Genomic DNA, 18561 nt, shown 5'->3' with positions numbered 1-18561 from the left:
TGATGCGAAAACCTGCACAGCCCCCCTGTAGCCCCGGGGACCACTACCTCCCAGGGCTTTATGTAATAAAAAAAGCTGGGAGCTCACGGGCCCTTCCCTGCAGGCTCAAGGGCCGCAACCTCTCTGGGGCTCTAAATTTAAATAATGCGGGGACCATGTGGACCCCCTCACAGCCCCAGGGACCTCTACCGCCCAAGGCACGTTTGCAGAGGGGTGGAGAAAGGGGGGGTGTCTTCTGAAGACCTCTAAGCAATTGAGCTGTGTTGGACGTACTGGAGGTAATAGGGGACGTCATTGGCCCCTAAGGATATCCTTGTGGGCCAACTATCCCTCCTATTACCTTCAGTAAGTCTCACACTGCGGGATTGCTGAGAGGTCTTTGTGGCCCTGCCCCCTTTCTCTACCACTCTGCAAACACGCCTCCTGGTGCACTAATAATTGGGGGATGACGTCCACTTGGCCGTTGAGGATCCATGGGGCAAAGAACCCATCCTGTTAACTCGAGTAAGTCCCACACAGTAGGATTTCTAAGAGGTGTTTGGAGGCCATGCCCTATTTTTCCACCACTCTGCCAATGTGTCTTCTGGCGCACTACTGGTTGCAGAATGAAGTCCTCTTGGATGTTGAGTGAGCTTGGGGGCCAAGAAGCCCTCCTGGTACTTTCTGTATGTCCTACACAGCAGGATTCCTGAAAGCAGGCCAGAGGCCTCATCCCCTTGCTCCACCAGTCTGCAAGTACTATTACTACTTTAAAAAAAAACATAGAAATGCTCTAAAAAAACAAGGGTTACAGGGACGTTATATTTAGGAATTAGCATTTAAAAAACCATAGAAATTCACTGAAAATACACAAAGATTACAGGGACGTTATAGTTAGGCTCAGGTTTCACTCGTACAAGCCAGTGAAATGCAGCTAGTGTAGTTATCTGATCCAACTACAACTTGCGTACCCGCAATGCACTGCTTATGACCTCACATATTACATCGCTCATGACATGGTCAGTGACATCACTGATGACATCTCAAATAGCATCACTGATGACATAATCCAGTAATTATATATATATAATATATACATAATATATATAGATACATATATATATATATATATATATATATATATATATATAGAGAGAGAGAGATAGATAGATAGATAGATAGATAGATAGATAGATAGATAGATAGATAGATAGATAGATAGACAGACAGACAGACAGATAGATAGATAGATAGATAGATAGATAGATAGATAGATAGATAGATAGATCTGCACAACTAGAAATAATAAAATACATTGCACAACTATAAGGCTTATTATTTTGAAACATCACCAATAAAAGGGTCACATCAAAATATTTTGTATACATTAAAGGCACCTAGCAGTCATGTTTAGGTGGCAAATATATTTTTCATTAATTTTTGTGGCATATGCTTATAAAAAAAATAATTAACCACTGCACAGCCTGCTAAGACCAGACCTATTGAATTTGCTAATGCTTGCTTACAAGTATAGTCATCATTCACATGTTTCTTTCTCTTCATAGGTCCCTGAAGGAAAAGTGGTGGTTCTCTCTTTTCGGTTCATAGACCTGGAGAGTGACAATTTGTGCCGCTATGACTTCATCGACGTGTACAATGGACATGCCAACGGGCAGCGCATTGGCAGGTTTTGTGGCACTTTCAGACCTGGAGCCCTGGTGTCTAACAGCAATAAGATGTTAGTTCAAATGATTTCAGATGCCAATACAGCTGGGAGCGGCTTTGTGGCTATGTTTTCTGCAGCAGAGCCAAATGAGCGAGGTATTTTGATCAGAGTTTGAATATTAAAACCTAATAATAAAATCTTTAGGCGGTATTGCTGAAACAGCATGCTGGCATTATTATATATTTCTCTTTGAATTTAATGCACATTTTCATATAATAGTTTATTCCCTATTATCTGTAACATATGTATACATGTGTATACATTCTTGTTTTGTACTACCAATGTTTTTCTTTAGTGTCATTGTCGGTTTGAAGCAATGCACACTCCTGTACTTTTTTTTCTTGCAAAAAAATAAAATTTCAAAAGCAAACTTTTTTTTATGTTGACACATTGGCGTTTACAAAGTCTGCAAATGTAATGTAGAAACAACTAACAAGTCAATACACATCATCAGGAATAAGGGTGAGCAAGGAAAGCTTGCTTAGATTTCTATAACAGGCCTTCCTTGGGATCCCTGAGTGTTTGAAATTGGGTTACTAATTGACTGTGGTGTGAGACCAGGTCAAGCAGCAACCACAGTCCTAGTCAGGTTAAGGAAAGAGCAAATCCCAAATTAACCGATGCTCAACCCCCCCCCCCCCCCGGTAGCTTGGCACAGAGCGGTCAGGCTTAACTTAGAGGAAATGTGTAAAGTATTTGTGCAACACTACAAACAGTAAAACTGTGAAAACACCACACAATAAAAATCCCACACTAGGCTACAAAATATAGCTTAATTTATTAAATACAACAAGACCAAAGTGACAAAAATTCAATCATTAAAATCGGAGTTATGAATCTTTAAAGAGTTAACTGTAAAATAGCACCTAATAGCAGAAACTGCCAAGTGCAGCTATCTGGTCACGCTGGACTGGGTCAAAGACAGACTCTCCAGCTGACAGCGATAGAGCACAGGTCAGATACAGTCCTATATTAGTTCAGTTGAAGTTTTCCACTCTAAAGTTCTGTGCCAAGAGTCACACTCTCATTAGAGAAGGTCACAAGGAGAGTGTTGGAGGGGTAATCTGAGAGGCATGAAGAGCAGGCCGGACGTCGTGGACCGTCAGGCCGAAGTTCGCAGTGGTGGTCATCCACGGGCGATTGATGCTTGCTGTGCGAAGAGACCCGCTGGCAGCGGCTTGTGCTGAACTTCCGTGTGAGCGACGGGTTCCGGTGTGAACGCAGTCGCTAAGAGCCCAAAAACGTTATGTCAAGAACCAATGAGCCATACCAAGGGTGCAGGACCTGGGAAGTATCACTTGGGGGCCTGGGACCCCCTGCAGCTGGGTCTAGGTGCTGTTTGGAGAGCCCTGTGTGTCCCATAGGCTCAGATCAGGAGGCCAGCAGACTAGCCCTTTGATTCACTCTGGGGCCCTGGGCTCAAGATGAAGTTGCAGTTCTAGTTCCTCTTCCCCAGGCAAGAGGGCAGCAGGCAGCAGGTCAACGCGGCAGGTCAGCAGTTCCTTTAGAGCAGCAGTCCAGCAGAGTGTCAGTCCTTGTAGCAGAACAGCAGTCCTTCTTCTTGACAGTGTATCCACAGGTCCGGAAGGATACTGAAAAGTACTGAAGGGTTGGTATCTGAGGTCCACTTTTTATAATGAGCTGACCTGGTTCTGGTAGGGGGAAGAAACTTCTACACAGTAACTTTGAAGTGCATGGACTTTCCTGCTTCCCCTGCCCTGGCCCCAGATTGGCTGTAGTGACAATGTGGGGTTGTTAGACCCTTTGTTTGAAGGCAGAGCAAAGGCTATTCAGTTGTAAGTGTAGCTGTGCTCAGCTCTACGCCCCTCCATCCTGCCAGCAGATGGCCCATACAGGCACACCTAATCTCTCTTTTAGGTGTTTGTCTGGGAGGAATTCACAAAGTCTGACTCTCAGCTACACCCACCCATGTGACCCAAGACCGGCTACAGGCATAAAAGTGCTAGGGGCAGGAAAATACAAAGGGGCTTATTTATGAGCTCTTATGTCACTTTTGCACCACTGATGCATCACTTTTTGTGGCACACCAGTGACATAAAAAATGAGCCTTGTTGCATCATATTTACAAAGTGACGCATTTACCTAGATACATCACTCTATAAACCCCTGGGCCACATTATACCTGCGCAAGGTATAATATATGCAGGGTGCGTTCCCACGCAAGAAAGGGTCGTAGAAGTGCGCAGTGAAATCTATAAGATTTCACTGCGCCACTTTTAGGACGCAAATGACGCAGGCACATTTCACATGGGACTTGCCCAGGTGTGATGACCCATTGCTGGAGTTGCATCACTTTTGTGACACACTCCAGCAATGCGTCATTTTTGCACCTACAGAAACATCAGAAATACTGACGTATCTGTAACTCCTTGCAACATGATGCTTCATACTGTAAATAAAACGCATCATTGGTGTCGCAAGGAGGGCGCAATGAAAAGTGACGTATCGCTGTTTTCACGCAGCAATGCGTCACTTTTCATAAACGAGGCCCAACGTTTCTATAAGTGGCCTTTTCAGAATTCTAATGAAAAATCTGACTTTACAATTAAAGAAGGTTTATCGTTATAATTTCAACTACATCAGACATAACATAGCCATCAGCTCCCAATTAGAAAATACAGCTTATTAAATGTAATAAGGAATCCACAATGCTATCCTGTTGGATAGCATTGTACCTCAAAGTAGTGAAAAATGAATGTAGGAGTTTTTCACTACTAGGGCATGTAAAACTTAAAAGTACATGTCCAGTCTTTTAATTACACAGCTCCCTGCCCTATATGCCCCCTAGGCCTAACTTAGGGGTGGCTTATGTGTAATAAAATGAGTTTAAGGCTTGTTAAATGCCAAGTCGATATGGCAGTTTAAAACTGTATTCAGGCTGCAGTGGCCGGCCTGGGACATGTTTTAAAGTGGTACTTTAGTGGGTGGCACAAAAAGTGCTGCAGACCTACTGGTAGCGTTTAGTTTACCGCCCATGGGTATATTGTATACCACTCTACAAAGGTCTTACAAATAAATTAAATATTTCAATTTGGTATAAGCCAATTTCACCATTTTTTGGGAAGAGAGCTCAAGCACTTTAGCACTGGCTAGAAGTGGTAAAGTGCACAGAGTCCTAAGGCCAACAAAAATTAATTCAGAAAAAAGTGGAGGGTAAAAGGCAAAACGTTTGCGGGAGACTCTGCAGAGAGGGCCAGGTCCAACACTGAATTTTATTGTTTTGATCTATTTTAGCCCTCATGCAGACTTGTTGCAAACTAGCAATATTTATGTGTACTGAAAATGCATACACATTAACATTGAAACTGTTTTCATTGAGATTTTGAAAATGGATGGATATTTCAGAGTTACTGTTCTGTCAACCGCTTAAAAGAGTTACGAAATTCCCGATGACGATATTAAAACCCAATGAACACATTTTTGCGAGCAACGGGTAGCAGTCATAATATTTGCAAGTATCACGTCAACTTCACGAGAGAAAAACTTTGCACACCACAGTTAGAAGTATTTTAAAGACATGACCCTTAAGTAGCCATATTGTTATTTATTTTTATATGGAATGCCAGAGTTTAATGCACTTGTTCCCTGAGCACAGTATTAACTTTTATCTGGTAAATCATTTTTTATATTTACAGGGGATCAATACTGCGGGGGACGACTGGACAAACCTTTGGGCTCTTTTAAAACACCTAACTGGCCAGATCGGGATTACCCTGCGGGGGTCACTTGTTCGTGGCATATCGTTGCCCCCAAGAATCAGGTGAGCACTGTATACTATATGAAATTAGAAAAATTAACTTAAAATTAAGTTTTTTCACAATGCATAGGTATATTACAGATGATTTTCAATGTATCTGCTAAATGTTCTAAATTAAATTGAACCTCAATACAGAGATCTATGCAGCTGATCATTAGTAGCCCTCTGTCCTGTCCACTCTTTGCCTTCATATAGACATTTAAACACTAAGGTCAAACATATAGGGGAATAAGCGATTTGCCTGTTATCTTCATTTGTTTGTTTTACATTACTCCACATTGCAATTCAAACCTGTGAAACATGTCAATCGTGTGAAAAAGGTTGCGGACAATGTTTGCAAGAAAAAGTCACTCACATTCAGTTTGTAATCACAAATGTTCAAAAAACATAACTGACGTTCCCATTATATCTAACGTTACCTGTACTCTATGCAGTTGGTCTTCAGAAAAAAAATGTTGATGGCATTCAGGGTCTTATTTGGAATTATCTGGAAGGAATATTCTGTCAAAATGTGAAGGGTGTCCCGGCTGCCATAGTGCACTTGTAATACCGCGGACGAAGCATCTGCCACATTTTCATTGTATACATATTAATTCTGTCATACTCAGTTGGTCCATTTCATGTCTCCTGAGGCAGATGGTTGCTGCACATGCTTCCTCCTTTATGAATTTATCACCATTGCTTGTTTGGTTAAAGGATTTTGGGGCATATTATCAAGAACTGGTGTTAAAATTATAGCCATTTTATCGGCAGGAAACTGCCGATAAAACGGCGATAATGGGCTTGATAATACGCCCTTGTTAATTCCCATAGAAGCCCATGTTCACACCAGAACATGGGCTTCTATGGGAATTAACAAGGGCGTTTTATCAAGCCCATTATCACCGTTTTATCGGCAGTTTCCTATCGATAAAACAGCGGTAATTTTAACACCGGTCCTTGATAATATGCCCCTTTGTTTTTCCATAATGGGAGCCTGTATCTTCTTTTAAAGGTGACAGTCAGTCTCTTTCTTCAAACTAAGAACTAAAGAAACCTATCACCTTTTCAACTCCTTGTTTGGGATGGTTTGCCTATTGTATTCTGCATATTGTTATAAGGGGTTGTAGCACTGCAGCTGCCACGACATGATGGTGGCTTGGTTTTTCGCTTCTCCCTCCTCACTCTCGTATTTTTTCGGAGCTTGTTAGCTGAGTTCTCGGGACCATCTCACAGAGATAGCCAGGACGGGTTCCCCAGCGGTCTACAGCGCCACGACGCCTCAGGGCAGCAATGCGCTTTACAAGACACATACATTTACATTTACCTCCTCAGGGGTTTTGAAACCCTGTACTAGTCATATACATTTCTACTCTTCTCACCCTTCAGTTGAATTCTTGGCAACAGGTTAACCGTAAATATATTCATGAGATTCAGCCTTATTCATATTATTCACATACAACAAAGTACAGTTATGTATTATCTGAAAGGTTGTCACTTTAAAAATCCCCAATTTAAATACAGAGTCGTATTTCATATACACTTAGGTACAACAACGCATAATGTTGAGTGTGGTCAGTTTTCAAATGCCTGTGACCTAAAAAGCTATCTTACTTCTGCTAAAGACAATGCTGGTCTGATCTACAAAACCTCTCTTGCATCTTATGCTACAATCTCATCCCTAATCACCAGTTTTCCTCTTCCAATCCTACTTCTCCACGCTATCTGTAGTATTATTTGTCTTTATCCCTCCCTACCTGATAATCTTCATAAGCCTGTCCTACTCGATCTAAATTAAATGAGTACTGGCTGTTCACTTATAGTGCTCTATTGCTTTAGCTATGCCAGTGTTTTTTGAACCACATCTAAATATGTGCCCTGTGCAATGAGGAGCAATGAGGTGCAAGTGACTGTGGCCCATATGTACTAAAGGTGTTTTTTTTATTTCTTAACAGACGGAATCGCTATTTTGGGCTGTTAAGAAATAAAGAATAGCCTTTGCTAATGCACAAAGGCATATACGCAGTCGCAAAATGAAATTCTACTGAGTAGAAATCACATTTTGCAATTTGCAATGTAGGAAATCGCAACTAGGGATTACCTATTAGCGATTTCCTAACCGCATGTACTTATCATTTCCTAATTGCGACACAATCATTTAGGATATGCTATTACCATTGAATCAGATTAGGTGGTAACCAGGTGCGACATAAAAAATGCCTCCAAAATGCATCAAGATCATTCCTAATTGCTCAACAAAGCATGACATTAGCATGAAATAATTATCATTACTTAGCCAAGTATGCTACATAGTGCTTCAAATATGTAAATGGTTTGACAGAGATGGTGCAAACCTACTAATGCTTTGAGATCATGCTTGCACTATTTGGATACAGATGTCTGTGAAATGCCAGCAATCACGATGAATGTGATACTCAAGCCCATCTTTGTGCATCACCGGCTCCAGGCCTTTCATTCATTGGCCCCTGTGATGCCAAATACTAGACTGTGGCGTCATGTGATGTTGAAGGGGAGTGTTAAGTGTGAGAGTGCAGGGTCGCTCATGGGATGCAGTTCTGGATTAGTGAAAAATGGGAAACGTCGTTTACAACGCGGTCGTTACATCGCAATGCCATTACATCGCGGTTTTTAGAACGCAAGTCGTTACAACGACTTGCGCTGGATGGCGCTCTATGACAAGGAATAGTATAATTTACTATCCTTCCCTACTGTATGTAGACTGGAGTTGGAATAGTAAATTATACTACTCCTAAGACCAGCGCCCTCCAACGCAAGTCGTTGTAACGGCTTGCGTTGTAAAAAACGCGATGTAATGGCATGCGATGTATTAGCATGCCTTGTAATGGCATACAACCGTGAAAAATAGTAGTGATGAGTGTCGACACACTTGGGTTTTCTGGGAGTTACGGAGGTTTGAAGGAGATTGGTTTCATGCAAGCTAAAGGCGGCGGGGTATGTGAGAACGACCTTATGCTGGATCTATTGGATGTTAATTCCTCCACTAGAACACCTTTTTTACCCTTTTATTATTGCATGTAGCAAGCCCTTTCAGATGATTGATGCCATGTTTTCTATTAGTCATTTATTTCATCGTGAAAGAAGTGAAATTAGGTCTAGTTCAGAGTTTTTTTTTGTCGAATTAATCTTTTCGTCCAGTCTACTTGTATGTGCCGCTGTTAGGACTAGTGCTTAATTTGGACCAGTGGTTTCCGGTGCTCGGCACCAGCACTTAATTGTCAGCACCAGGGTCTGTGACAGTCTTCCGCAAGGTGGCGATATCTGGCTAATGCAGAAGTGACCACAACAGTGAATTATTAACTCAATATATATTAAAAATGAATATTACTTGCCACCAAGCGATTCTTATAGCTTTGAGGGCCTGAAATAGTCGGAACTGTCACACTTGTAGGAGTGTGAATCTTAGTACTTGTGTTGTTATAATCATTGATGCAAAAACAACATTGATGGCACTGGCAGGATCAATGTGTGGTACATGGTGCAGTGGCCTCCTGAAGAAGCGAGTGGTGATAGAAGCGAGGGGTAGTCCCTTTCGCCTGCATGCCTCTTTCCTACACCGGAGCCCATATGAGGAAGAGTGTAAAATGGTAAGTCAGTTAGTCACGGAGTGGCGTGAAAATAATCAATGTGTGAAGTCCTGCAGTATCACGGTCAATGCCAGAATGCCGGAAAATAGGCCTAATGTCACCCCTGCTGACTTTATTACAACCAGCGCCTGCTCTTCAACCGCCCTACCACGGGCTACGGCCACACAACGCCCATTGTCCCCTGCAGGGGATATTCCTGGATCTCCCACGACCCTGGATCTCGGCTTCTCACAGGCGATCATTCGGCATAATAATTTGTGTCTTGATGATGATCCCCTAATTCTAGTGGGGATTGAAACATAGTCAACCTTTATATCTTGACTCCAAAATTGTTTCATTTGGATTTTCTGATGGAGCATAAGATGTTTGTGTAATAGTGACTGCTTGAATTTGTATTTTCTCACAAAGTCACCTTGTTCTTAAATGCCTAAGGTCTGTAAATCGGCTGACTTCCAACCTTTTCATCCACTTAATTTTGTATATATTTTCCTTCTGTTCGTTCAATTGTTTTATACCTAATAAATGTACTCATCTCCACTAAGGAGAATACAACCACAAGGCTTATTGTGATTCTGTGTGCCATTGTTCTTATACCCTTCCTGGATGGACCGAAGTTCCTTAATATTCTTACGCATATCCTAGGTCCCTTTAGACTTACAGCGTTCCCTTGTCTCTTTACAAATAAAAAAAAATAATTGAATAACATACGCTAAATTCACAATTAACATAATTCAAAACCTGACAGAAACAGTTCAAAACTTTGGAGTTTTTCTAGGGGTAGTGACCACTCAGTATTTATTTTCTCAAATGCTGTGTTTTTTAATCCATTTATTCATAACTTTGTTATACTTGAGCACAATCTAGAGAGGCAAATGGGCCCAATACAGTACACAGATAAAAAATAACAATTAATAAATACAATCTGCTTGGGTTGAACCAGAACAAAGTTACTGGATGTCTACCAAAAAGGCAAACTATGTAATTTTACTTACACACTTTTACAATATCAAATCTAGCTAGAGCAGTCCTGATATCATTGGAATGGTGACTTTGTTGGTCAAATAAAGCACCTCGTACACTCTTTCGAATTCGTCATTGCTGAATATTCTTCTATGTGAATGAGGCATATCATTATGAGCCTTTCACTTGACCTTAAGACTTGTACTTATTTATGTATCTATTTAATTATAATTATAATGTGGGCACTATGCGTCCCTAGGCATTTACAAGAATACATTCGCATTATCTGCAAAATTAGTTGATGTGCATGTTGCTAAAGGTCCAATACTGAATGGAATTCAGAAATTTAAAATAAAGAACTTTAAAGCCTTCATGAATCCTAACAGAGCATGCTTTAATTTAATGTTCACTTGTAGAGACTTCAATAGCTGAAGGTCAATAACAGAACTTCGCCAAACCCCTTTCCAATGCACCATAGCCTTCAGAATTTTAAGGAGCATCTGACTTTCTGAGCGAAGGCACCACCGCATATTTGGATAGCTTATCCTGCAGGTTAATTAGGACGATGCTATTGAGATATTGACAAAACAGACACCCTTGAAATTGATGTGCTTGTCTACAGGCAACCAATGAAAGGACAGAAGGCCATTCCGAATACCACTATATCTCTTCGATTTAAGGAATGATTTTGCACGATATTCTGGATGAGCAGCAGCTGACCAATCTGTTTCTTTAGTATTCAACCTAATGTAGCACTAGAAACTTATATATCCAGGGTTAACTCTGAGATAGCCATAAGCCTATTTTTACTTGACATCAATAATCTGCATGCACACGTTCTGATGTATAATAAAATATATAGTTTAAGTTATATTGAGTCAAATCCCAAAAATAAATCTCTCAATGATTATATGACAGGTGCTCTAGTGAACAGTGCAGTGAACATGGCATAAGTGAATAATGGTGCACTAAGTGTAGTAATGAAAAAACTGAATGAAAACAATGTAGACCTATTCATAATCAATTTTTCAATCTTGAATCAGATTTGGATCACAGTTTCAGCAATAACAATTAATGACTGTCTACATATTAGAGAGTCGATGTTTAAATCCCTAAATATGATTTTACAGGGTCTTCATCATGCGTAGCTGCTAGCACTTACAAAAAAAGATGGGAAAACACTATTCGGACCATTTGAACGTCTAGGGCATGCTGAAACATTTTAGAACAGTGTGTATGTAGCTCTTACTGGTAGTCAGAAAAAAGCTCAATCCGTTTTTTCCAGATCGACTAGTCCAAGATTTATATCTGGGGAATAAAACAATTTTCAATTCATCAGATTTTTTTACAAAAAATCTTCCTAGACCCCTGCACTATTCAGTCTTGTCCAGAACCCACATATTGAGTTGGGCCATATAATAGACCATTGTCTTTAGGTATATAGCTTATTAAAGAGGTGTGCCTCATCAGGAAGATGGCGGGCCAATGATTGGTTGACTATTCGTAGGCCAAAGTACTCAGGCACTGCAGTCTTCAAGGACTGAACAGTGAAACAAGGTGTACTAAAAAATCTGTCTGGCTTCAGCACGACCTATGCTAAACTGATTTAAGTACCTTCCAGATGACTGCGGTGACCTAGAGAAGGGTGGATGTCAAACTCATATCGAAAATATTGGCAAGTGAGGTAAAGCTAGCTTGGGTGCTATCTCACCTTAGCGTATGCAATCGATTGGTAAGACTTGCTAGCTTGGGTGCTATCTCACCTTAGTGTATGAAATCAATTGGTAAGACTTGCTAGCTTGGGTGCTATCTCGCCTTAGTGTATGCAATCGATTGGTAAGACTTGCTAGCTTGCCCAAGTCATTAACACATTCACACAATCAAATCTGGCATTAACAGAAGACCGTCCAGCTGTTTGTGATGCTTTAGTGTAGCATAGGGGACCACTTGCTAAAGATGAAGAGAAAAGCAAACTGGGTAGAGCACTTAATGTAAGTTCAAATTTGAGTCTAGGGTGCCACAATAACCCTGGATTATTGTGTACAGTTTTACCAAATATAGCGGACAGCCTAAACGTTTGGTTCAGGGCATTTTCCAAGCACCTGAAGTTCTTGAATTGATCCCAGGAACAGAACGTCGGTTTTCGCTCCCTTATATATATTATCCTTCATTCCAGCCTTAAACCTTTTTTTGAACTCCAACATTTTTAGGAAAAATCATTTTTTGTTAACCACATGTTTCTGAAGTAAAGTACGTGTCCAGGTGTTCTCTGCACAATAAAAACCACCGCAATGGATCGCACACCGCTAGCCCCTCCTCCAGATCGCCCCTCGGGATTCTGGTACTTGTAGTTCAGTAGTGGATCACCCAGATGGGGGCAAGTCGGTACTTGTTGGACTGATGAATCTCTAGACCCGATACATGTCCCGGGTTTTTGGGTATCGCCCGAGACATGGCTCGGGTTTCGGGATAACTTCCCTCATCAGTAGAGAAAATGGTTTAGGGGTGGAGGAGAAGGCCGCCAAACAACAGTCAATGGCCTCGATGCCCGAACCGGCACGCAGGGCAGCATCCAGGAGCCTGTCGGCTCAAAGCTCAAGGGAGCCAATTAGTAAAAACCACCGCAATGGAGCGCACACCGCTAGCCCCTCCTCCGGATCGCCCCTCGGGATTCTGGTACTTGTAGTTCAGTAGTGGATCACCCAGATGGGTGCAAGTCGGTACTTGTTGGACTGATGAATCTCTAGACCCGATACATGTCCCGGGTTTTTGGGTATCGCCCGAGACATGGCTCGGGTTTCGGGATAACTTCCCTCATCAGTAGAGAAAATGGTTTAGGGGTGGAGGAGAAGGCCGCCAAACAACAGTCAATTGCCTCGATGCCCGAACCGGCACGCAGGGCAGCATCCAGGAGCCCGTCGGCTCAAAGCTCAAGGGAGCCAATTAGTAAAAACCACCGCAATGGAGCGCACACCGCTAGCCCCTCCTCCGGATCGCCCCTCGGGATTCTGGTACTTGTAGTTCAGTAGTTCTCTGCACAATGTTCCTTCTTTCTCAAAATTCAGTTCTTTCCTCCATTTTTTTCCTGATTTCAAATGTCTCATATTCCTTGTGATTTTGTTTGACATTTCTAGACATCTAGCCTTTCTAATCATGAAGAACTGTTTATAACTTGCAACATTCCTTGTAAATGAGAAAGCAGGCGTGCTTTTTGATCTATGTAATTTTCTTTGCAGTATGCTAATTGACAATATTTTGGTGCTGATAATGCCTGCTCTCTTTTCTCTGGGGTGGCCCTGGTGCCTCCCCTATGTTCTGTATCTTTGTGAAAAATCAACAATAACTTTATCCTAGGCGCTGTCATATTATACTTTTCCTGGGAACCAAAACTCACTTTCTCCCTTCCAGCTTGAATCAGTGCCTAATAATCCCCTAAAGTAAAAGCCCTTCTTAGTCAGAAGTATAGATAACTATCTGTTCATATTTTCCATGCACTTCAATTATTTATTTTGGCCTCAGTACACTGTGTTAACATTCAACATATTTGCTTTTGCAAAGTGTGCTTTGCTTGCAGTCTGAGGTCCATATTTCATTATCTCTCTTGGCTCAACAAACGCAATAACAATCCTATAGCCAATGTCATCTTTGATTAGTTTTCTCAAAAATTGTCAATAATTATGTGCAAACTGCAAGCTAGGCGTACGTCTGTTTAAAATTAACTGGGAATTATGGTTTTACATATTTTAGGCATATTTTCCCTGTGAGTATCCTTGTTCACTCTTCCCTGTTCCTAAACAGATGACATTCATTTTTCTCAGTCTATGACTAAAACATATAGGTTATGACAGTGACTTTTATCACCCATGTTTTCTGCTTGTCCAACCATGTTTTTATTTACTATAGGATAAATCTACATTATTGACAATACTGTTCATTTTTACACAGTGCTTAATTTGAGCTGGTGGCTGCCGGTGGAGGCCACTGGTACTTACTTTTGGGGACCACCACTTATTTTTCCTCATAACACATTGATCTAGAGCAAGAGAGGGAAACACACAAAGCAGAAAGATAGATGAAGCGTGTTAAAAATGGTATTTCTGGTTGGCTAATGCTAGCGCCAAAGCCAGGCAGAAACCACCACTCTAGTCAGGGCAAGGGAGTTACACACTGAAGATAACCCCTGCTCACCCCCTTGGTAGCTTGGCACGAGCAGTCAGGCACGAGCAGTCAGGCTTATCCCGGAGGCAATGTGTAAAGCATTTGCACAACACATACACACAGCAGCAACCTACTAGGCACACCACAAAAGGAACTCCACACAAGGTTACATAAAAAATAGCCTTTGTATTATCATAAAGACATTAGAAACATAATCACACATTTACACGGTGCCAACTGGCACTGGCAATATTCACAGGGGATTATACACAAGACAGGGCCAATCGGGCTACTGTCAAAAGCATCACAATGCAGGTAGTAAATATAAAACACAATCAGTAACTACTGGTACCATAATGACCTAAGCATTATCATCCTAGCATTCAACACCATCCTAAAATATCATAACATGACATTAGGCATAAACACATTAGGCCCAAACCTCATTAGCATAAATACATTACGCATTAGGCCTCACCAGCATAAACACATTATGCAATAACCTCATAAGCATAAACACTTTACGCATTAGGTATCACCAACATAAACACATTATGCCATCACCTCATAAGCATAAACACATTACACATTACGTATCACATTAGGGCCTTGCGCCCTACCAACATAGAACTAACCCCAGGTCAACTGGCCTTTCACCGGGGCTCAAATGCCCTCTCTCCAAAAAAATGTCAGGGCTTCTAGTGGGGCCTTCCAAATGGCCCTCGGACTGCTACTACAGCAAACTCACTGCACACAATGCGCTGGGGGTGTGTGTGTGTGGGGGGGTGCAATTCACCCTTTCCTCTATATCAATAAAGAATGACCCCCTGATTGCAGCTGACTGCGCTCTCGCAGGGCAGCTGGGATAGGCACAGCGGCCACTGCCACCATTGTGCCTCCTGGGTCCCCACTGGGATTCAACAATATTTTGCCCAACCGTTGCAGCTGCCAGCAACTGCGGTGCAGCTGTGAAAAGAAAACAAGCATGGGCGCTCACGGTGCCTTGGTAGCACCACTGCTCTTGAATTAGCCCCACTCACCGGGCTCTCTTGGGTCTAGAATGGGCACTCACTGTGCCTTGGGAGCACCACTGCTCTCAAATCAACCCCACTCACCGGGCTCTCTTGGGACTCCTCAAAACAGGGAACAGACACCGACAAAGCTTGCTTCCCGCCCCACTCACTGGGGCTTCTCGGGGACTCCTCTCCTCTGCTCCAGTACCCTGGGGAGGCTCCTTCCTTACAGATATTGGGGAGACGTCTGCACAGGACTCCGGCATCGAGCCCGCAAGGCTACGGTCCCTCTCAGCGGCCTTCTTCCATTGCTGGGCAGCATGCGGGACTCTCTCCGGTAATGGGAGTAGAGCTGCGTCCACGATCAGGCTTCACTTGCCTGACTTCTCTCACGTCTGCGCTCTCATTGGCGACCTAGGCAATTTCTTGTTCCCGGCCCGCTTCTACTGGTGGGCCGTGAATTAGATCCCGCCAAAACCAGGCACAGGCTGCCAGGCTTCCGGGTCGCATTGGCAGCGGCCCGGCAATGCCTTTCCGCAGCGTCTTTCTTGGTGGCGCATGCGGGTTGGGCACCGGCTTTTCAAGAACCAAATGCGTGGTAGGCTCCCGCCAGGCACGCACACATGCGGGGTGGGCTCCCGCTGGATAAGCTCAAATGCGGGGTAGGCTCTCGCTACTTAGGGGCAATAACGCGGGGTGGGCACCCGCTTTCTAACGAACCTTAGATGCGGGGTGGGTACCCGCTTTCAAGATAAACACCAGTGTGGGGTGGGCACCCGCTCATTTGGCAAAACACAGGGTGGGCTCCGGCTATCCCTGGCAATGCGAGGGGAAATCCCCACATCAGGAATCCCTCGGCGCACACGTTGCAGCCCAGCACTGTGGAGCATGTACGCTCCTCCTCTTCAGCAGTTTTGGAGTTCGCTCCTCTGGGGCTCCAGTAAACAAAACATCGCACTCTCGAGGCGCTAAGCCCCTCAAAGTTCCTGGGGTAAAGCTGGGCAAGGAATCCAGCAGGCAGGAATTAAAAGTCCTTTGGGCTGGGGACACCCCAGCAGGGTGCAGCCAGGCAACCCAGCACGCAGGGATCCCAAAGAACCTGCAAATGGGTCCCATGGTGGTTCCTCCTGGCAGAGTGTCCCCTCCAGCCCAAGTATGCACAAGCACAGTTCCAAAAATATGGGGTCACAGCCCCTACATTTATACTCTGTTTCCCTTTGTCTGCGCCAACACAGGGCTTGGGGGAACCAGTTCCAACTGGTTCTGGGGGTGTTGAAGCACTTTGTGGACAGTGCTCACACCGTCCTTTGTCAGGTGGGGGCTCGTAATCAGACACACTACAGGGGGGCGGAGCCAGCATTCACATAGGCAGGCATAGACCTATTCACAGTCAGGGGACTACTCCTCTCACTACTCCAAATGCAGATGCCGTATTCAGCCTAGCGCTGTCTCACCCTGCCCGTCCTGGAGCCACACACAGCTCACCAGCCCCTGTCACTCAAAAGCCAGACATGCAATTCACATCAGGCAGGCAGACACATAGCACACAACTTCTAAAAGTGGCATTTCTACAATAGTTATAATAAATCTCCACACACCATTGCGTAGCATTTATCACTATTCCAAATATACCAAACTTGACCACGCTGCTCCTCTCATATCAGGAATTACCACTGAAACACTTATCAGGGAATGCCCTAAGCATGGGCTGAAAATTAGTTCAGCTTGCGAAATATGTGGATTTTTGGCAATTTCGCAATCCGCGAATCGCGCGAAGTTGCCAAACAATCCGTAATTCGCAAGTTCGCGATTTTTTGTTGCTTGTTCGCGCTTCTAAAATACAATCTTGTGCGCGCTGCGTTGATTTACCTTGATTCTGAGTTTGCCGAGTTGTTTTCCTCCCGCGAACAAGATGGCCACATCCAAAAAGGACCGCATGGGTAAGTACGCGGTAGCTGCGCTGAAAAAAAAACCAGCGAACACGCCAAAATAAAAATGTTTGCAATTTCGCGGATTTTGTGGACCGCGAATTCGCTTTCGCGCGAATTCGCGGACCACGAATTCACAAATTTTGCCCATACTTAGAATCCCCAATGTATTCCCATTGGAGGGCAGCCCCAAAGCAGTGAGAAACCAAAATGGCTGTTTGTCACTACCAGTACATGCCACACACTTAAGGTACATGTTGTTATGACTTTTTCTGTCTTCCCTTTCTTTTTTTTCTTTCCTGTAAGCTTTTTCTTTATCTACGGCACCTTACTAACTGGTCCCTACAGAATCAGGTGAGAGGGGAGGTAGTATATAAGTCCCTCCCCTCCTTGACACCGGTGCTTGGCTTTAAAGACTTATATTGGATCCCGGCCCGAGAGAACACTTGTGCGCGTTTCCCTAAAAAACTCCTGTTTGTCTTGAACCCCGCTTGCGTCCTAATGGACCCTCTTTCTCCCTGCGGCCAGAACCGCTACCAAAAAAGCAACGTGACTGGATTGATCAAACAGCGAGTCGCTGCAAATTTGCTTCGCTGCGGCCGGAGCCGCGTCAGGAATTGAGAATCAGTATCCGCTGCTTCACTGCTCACGTGGCAGAAGCCGCGACCGGATGGGAATGCAGCTGCCGCTACTAAAATCTGCACTTCGCTGCGTCCGGAGCCGCGTCAGGAATTGCGAAGCAGAATCCGCTGCTTCAATGCTCACGCGGCAGAAGCCGCGACTGGATGGGAAAGCATCTGCCGCTGCTAAAAACTAAACTCACGCGGGCCTGGGCCGTGAAAGACTTTGTAAGTCGGAACAGCTGCCAGATATTTGAATGTAACTGCGGCAAACTGCTGCTCAAGTTGAAAACACTGCCAGAGCAGCGAGGACTTTTTGAAACGCAGCAGAAAAACCGCTGAAGTTTGAAACGCGGTCAGAACCGCGAGGGAATTGTACCGCTGCATATTACCGCTTCTGCATGAAATACGTCTGACGCCACGAGGATATTAATCCGCGGATAGTGCCGTGAGACCAAAACCCAGGAGACAACAGCCGTTTTAAACATAGGAAACATGGATGGATCCGCACAACGATGTGAGAGCAGTAAGAACTGCTAGCCCGTAGTAAGTTCCAAGTTGAGAGCTCTTGCTTATTTTTCACTACTAAAAGGACTGTATGGCATGGCCTTCCCCAGCGGTATTCATTGATACCCTAGTTTTTCTGCGAACTGCTCATAGAGGTGCACGGCAGGAGCCGGCGGCACTGCCTACCCCAACTTACTTTAATCCCTTTTGTACTCCCTCAGAGGTGCATGGCAAAAGCCGGCGGCATCGCCTCCAACGTGAAGTATCGCAAGATTTTGTTTTATGGT

The 18561-nt window shown here is 43.7% G+C and overlaps 1 protein-coding gene across 1 annotated transcript in view; it reads left to right on the top strand.

Moving 5' to 3' along the window:
• PCOLCE2 (procollagen C-endopeptidase enhancer 2) overlaps positions 1-18561 on the top strand; it is a 346699-nt gene that overhangs the window by 157120 nt on the left and 171018 nt on the right. Inside the window, exons 3-4 of the mRNA XM_078665619.1 lie at positions 1545-1800; positions 5362-5486. Coding sequence (XP_078521745.1) covers positions 1545-1800; positions 5362-5486 — 381 coding nt within the window. The remainder of the gene's footprint in view (positions 1-1544; positions 1801-5361; positions 5487-18561) is intronic.

This window comes from Lissotriton helveticus, chromosome 11 (assembly GCF_964261635.1).
Source record: "Lissotriton helveticus chromosome 11, aLisHel1.1, whole genome shotgun sequence".
NCBI classification, from domain to species: domain Eukaryota; kingdom Metazoa; phylum Chordata; class Amphibia; order Caudata; family Salamandridae; genus Lissotriton; species Lissotriton helveticus.
The sequence above is the reverse complement of the archived record's forward strand: the minus strand, read 5'-3'. Positions and strand labels throughout refer to the sequence as shown.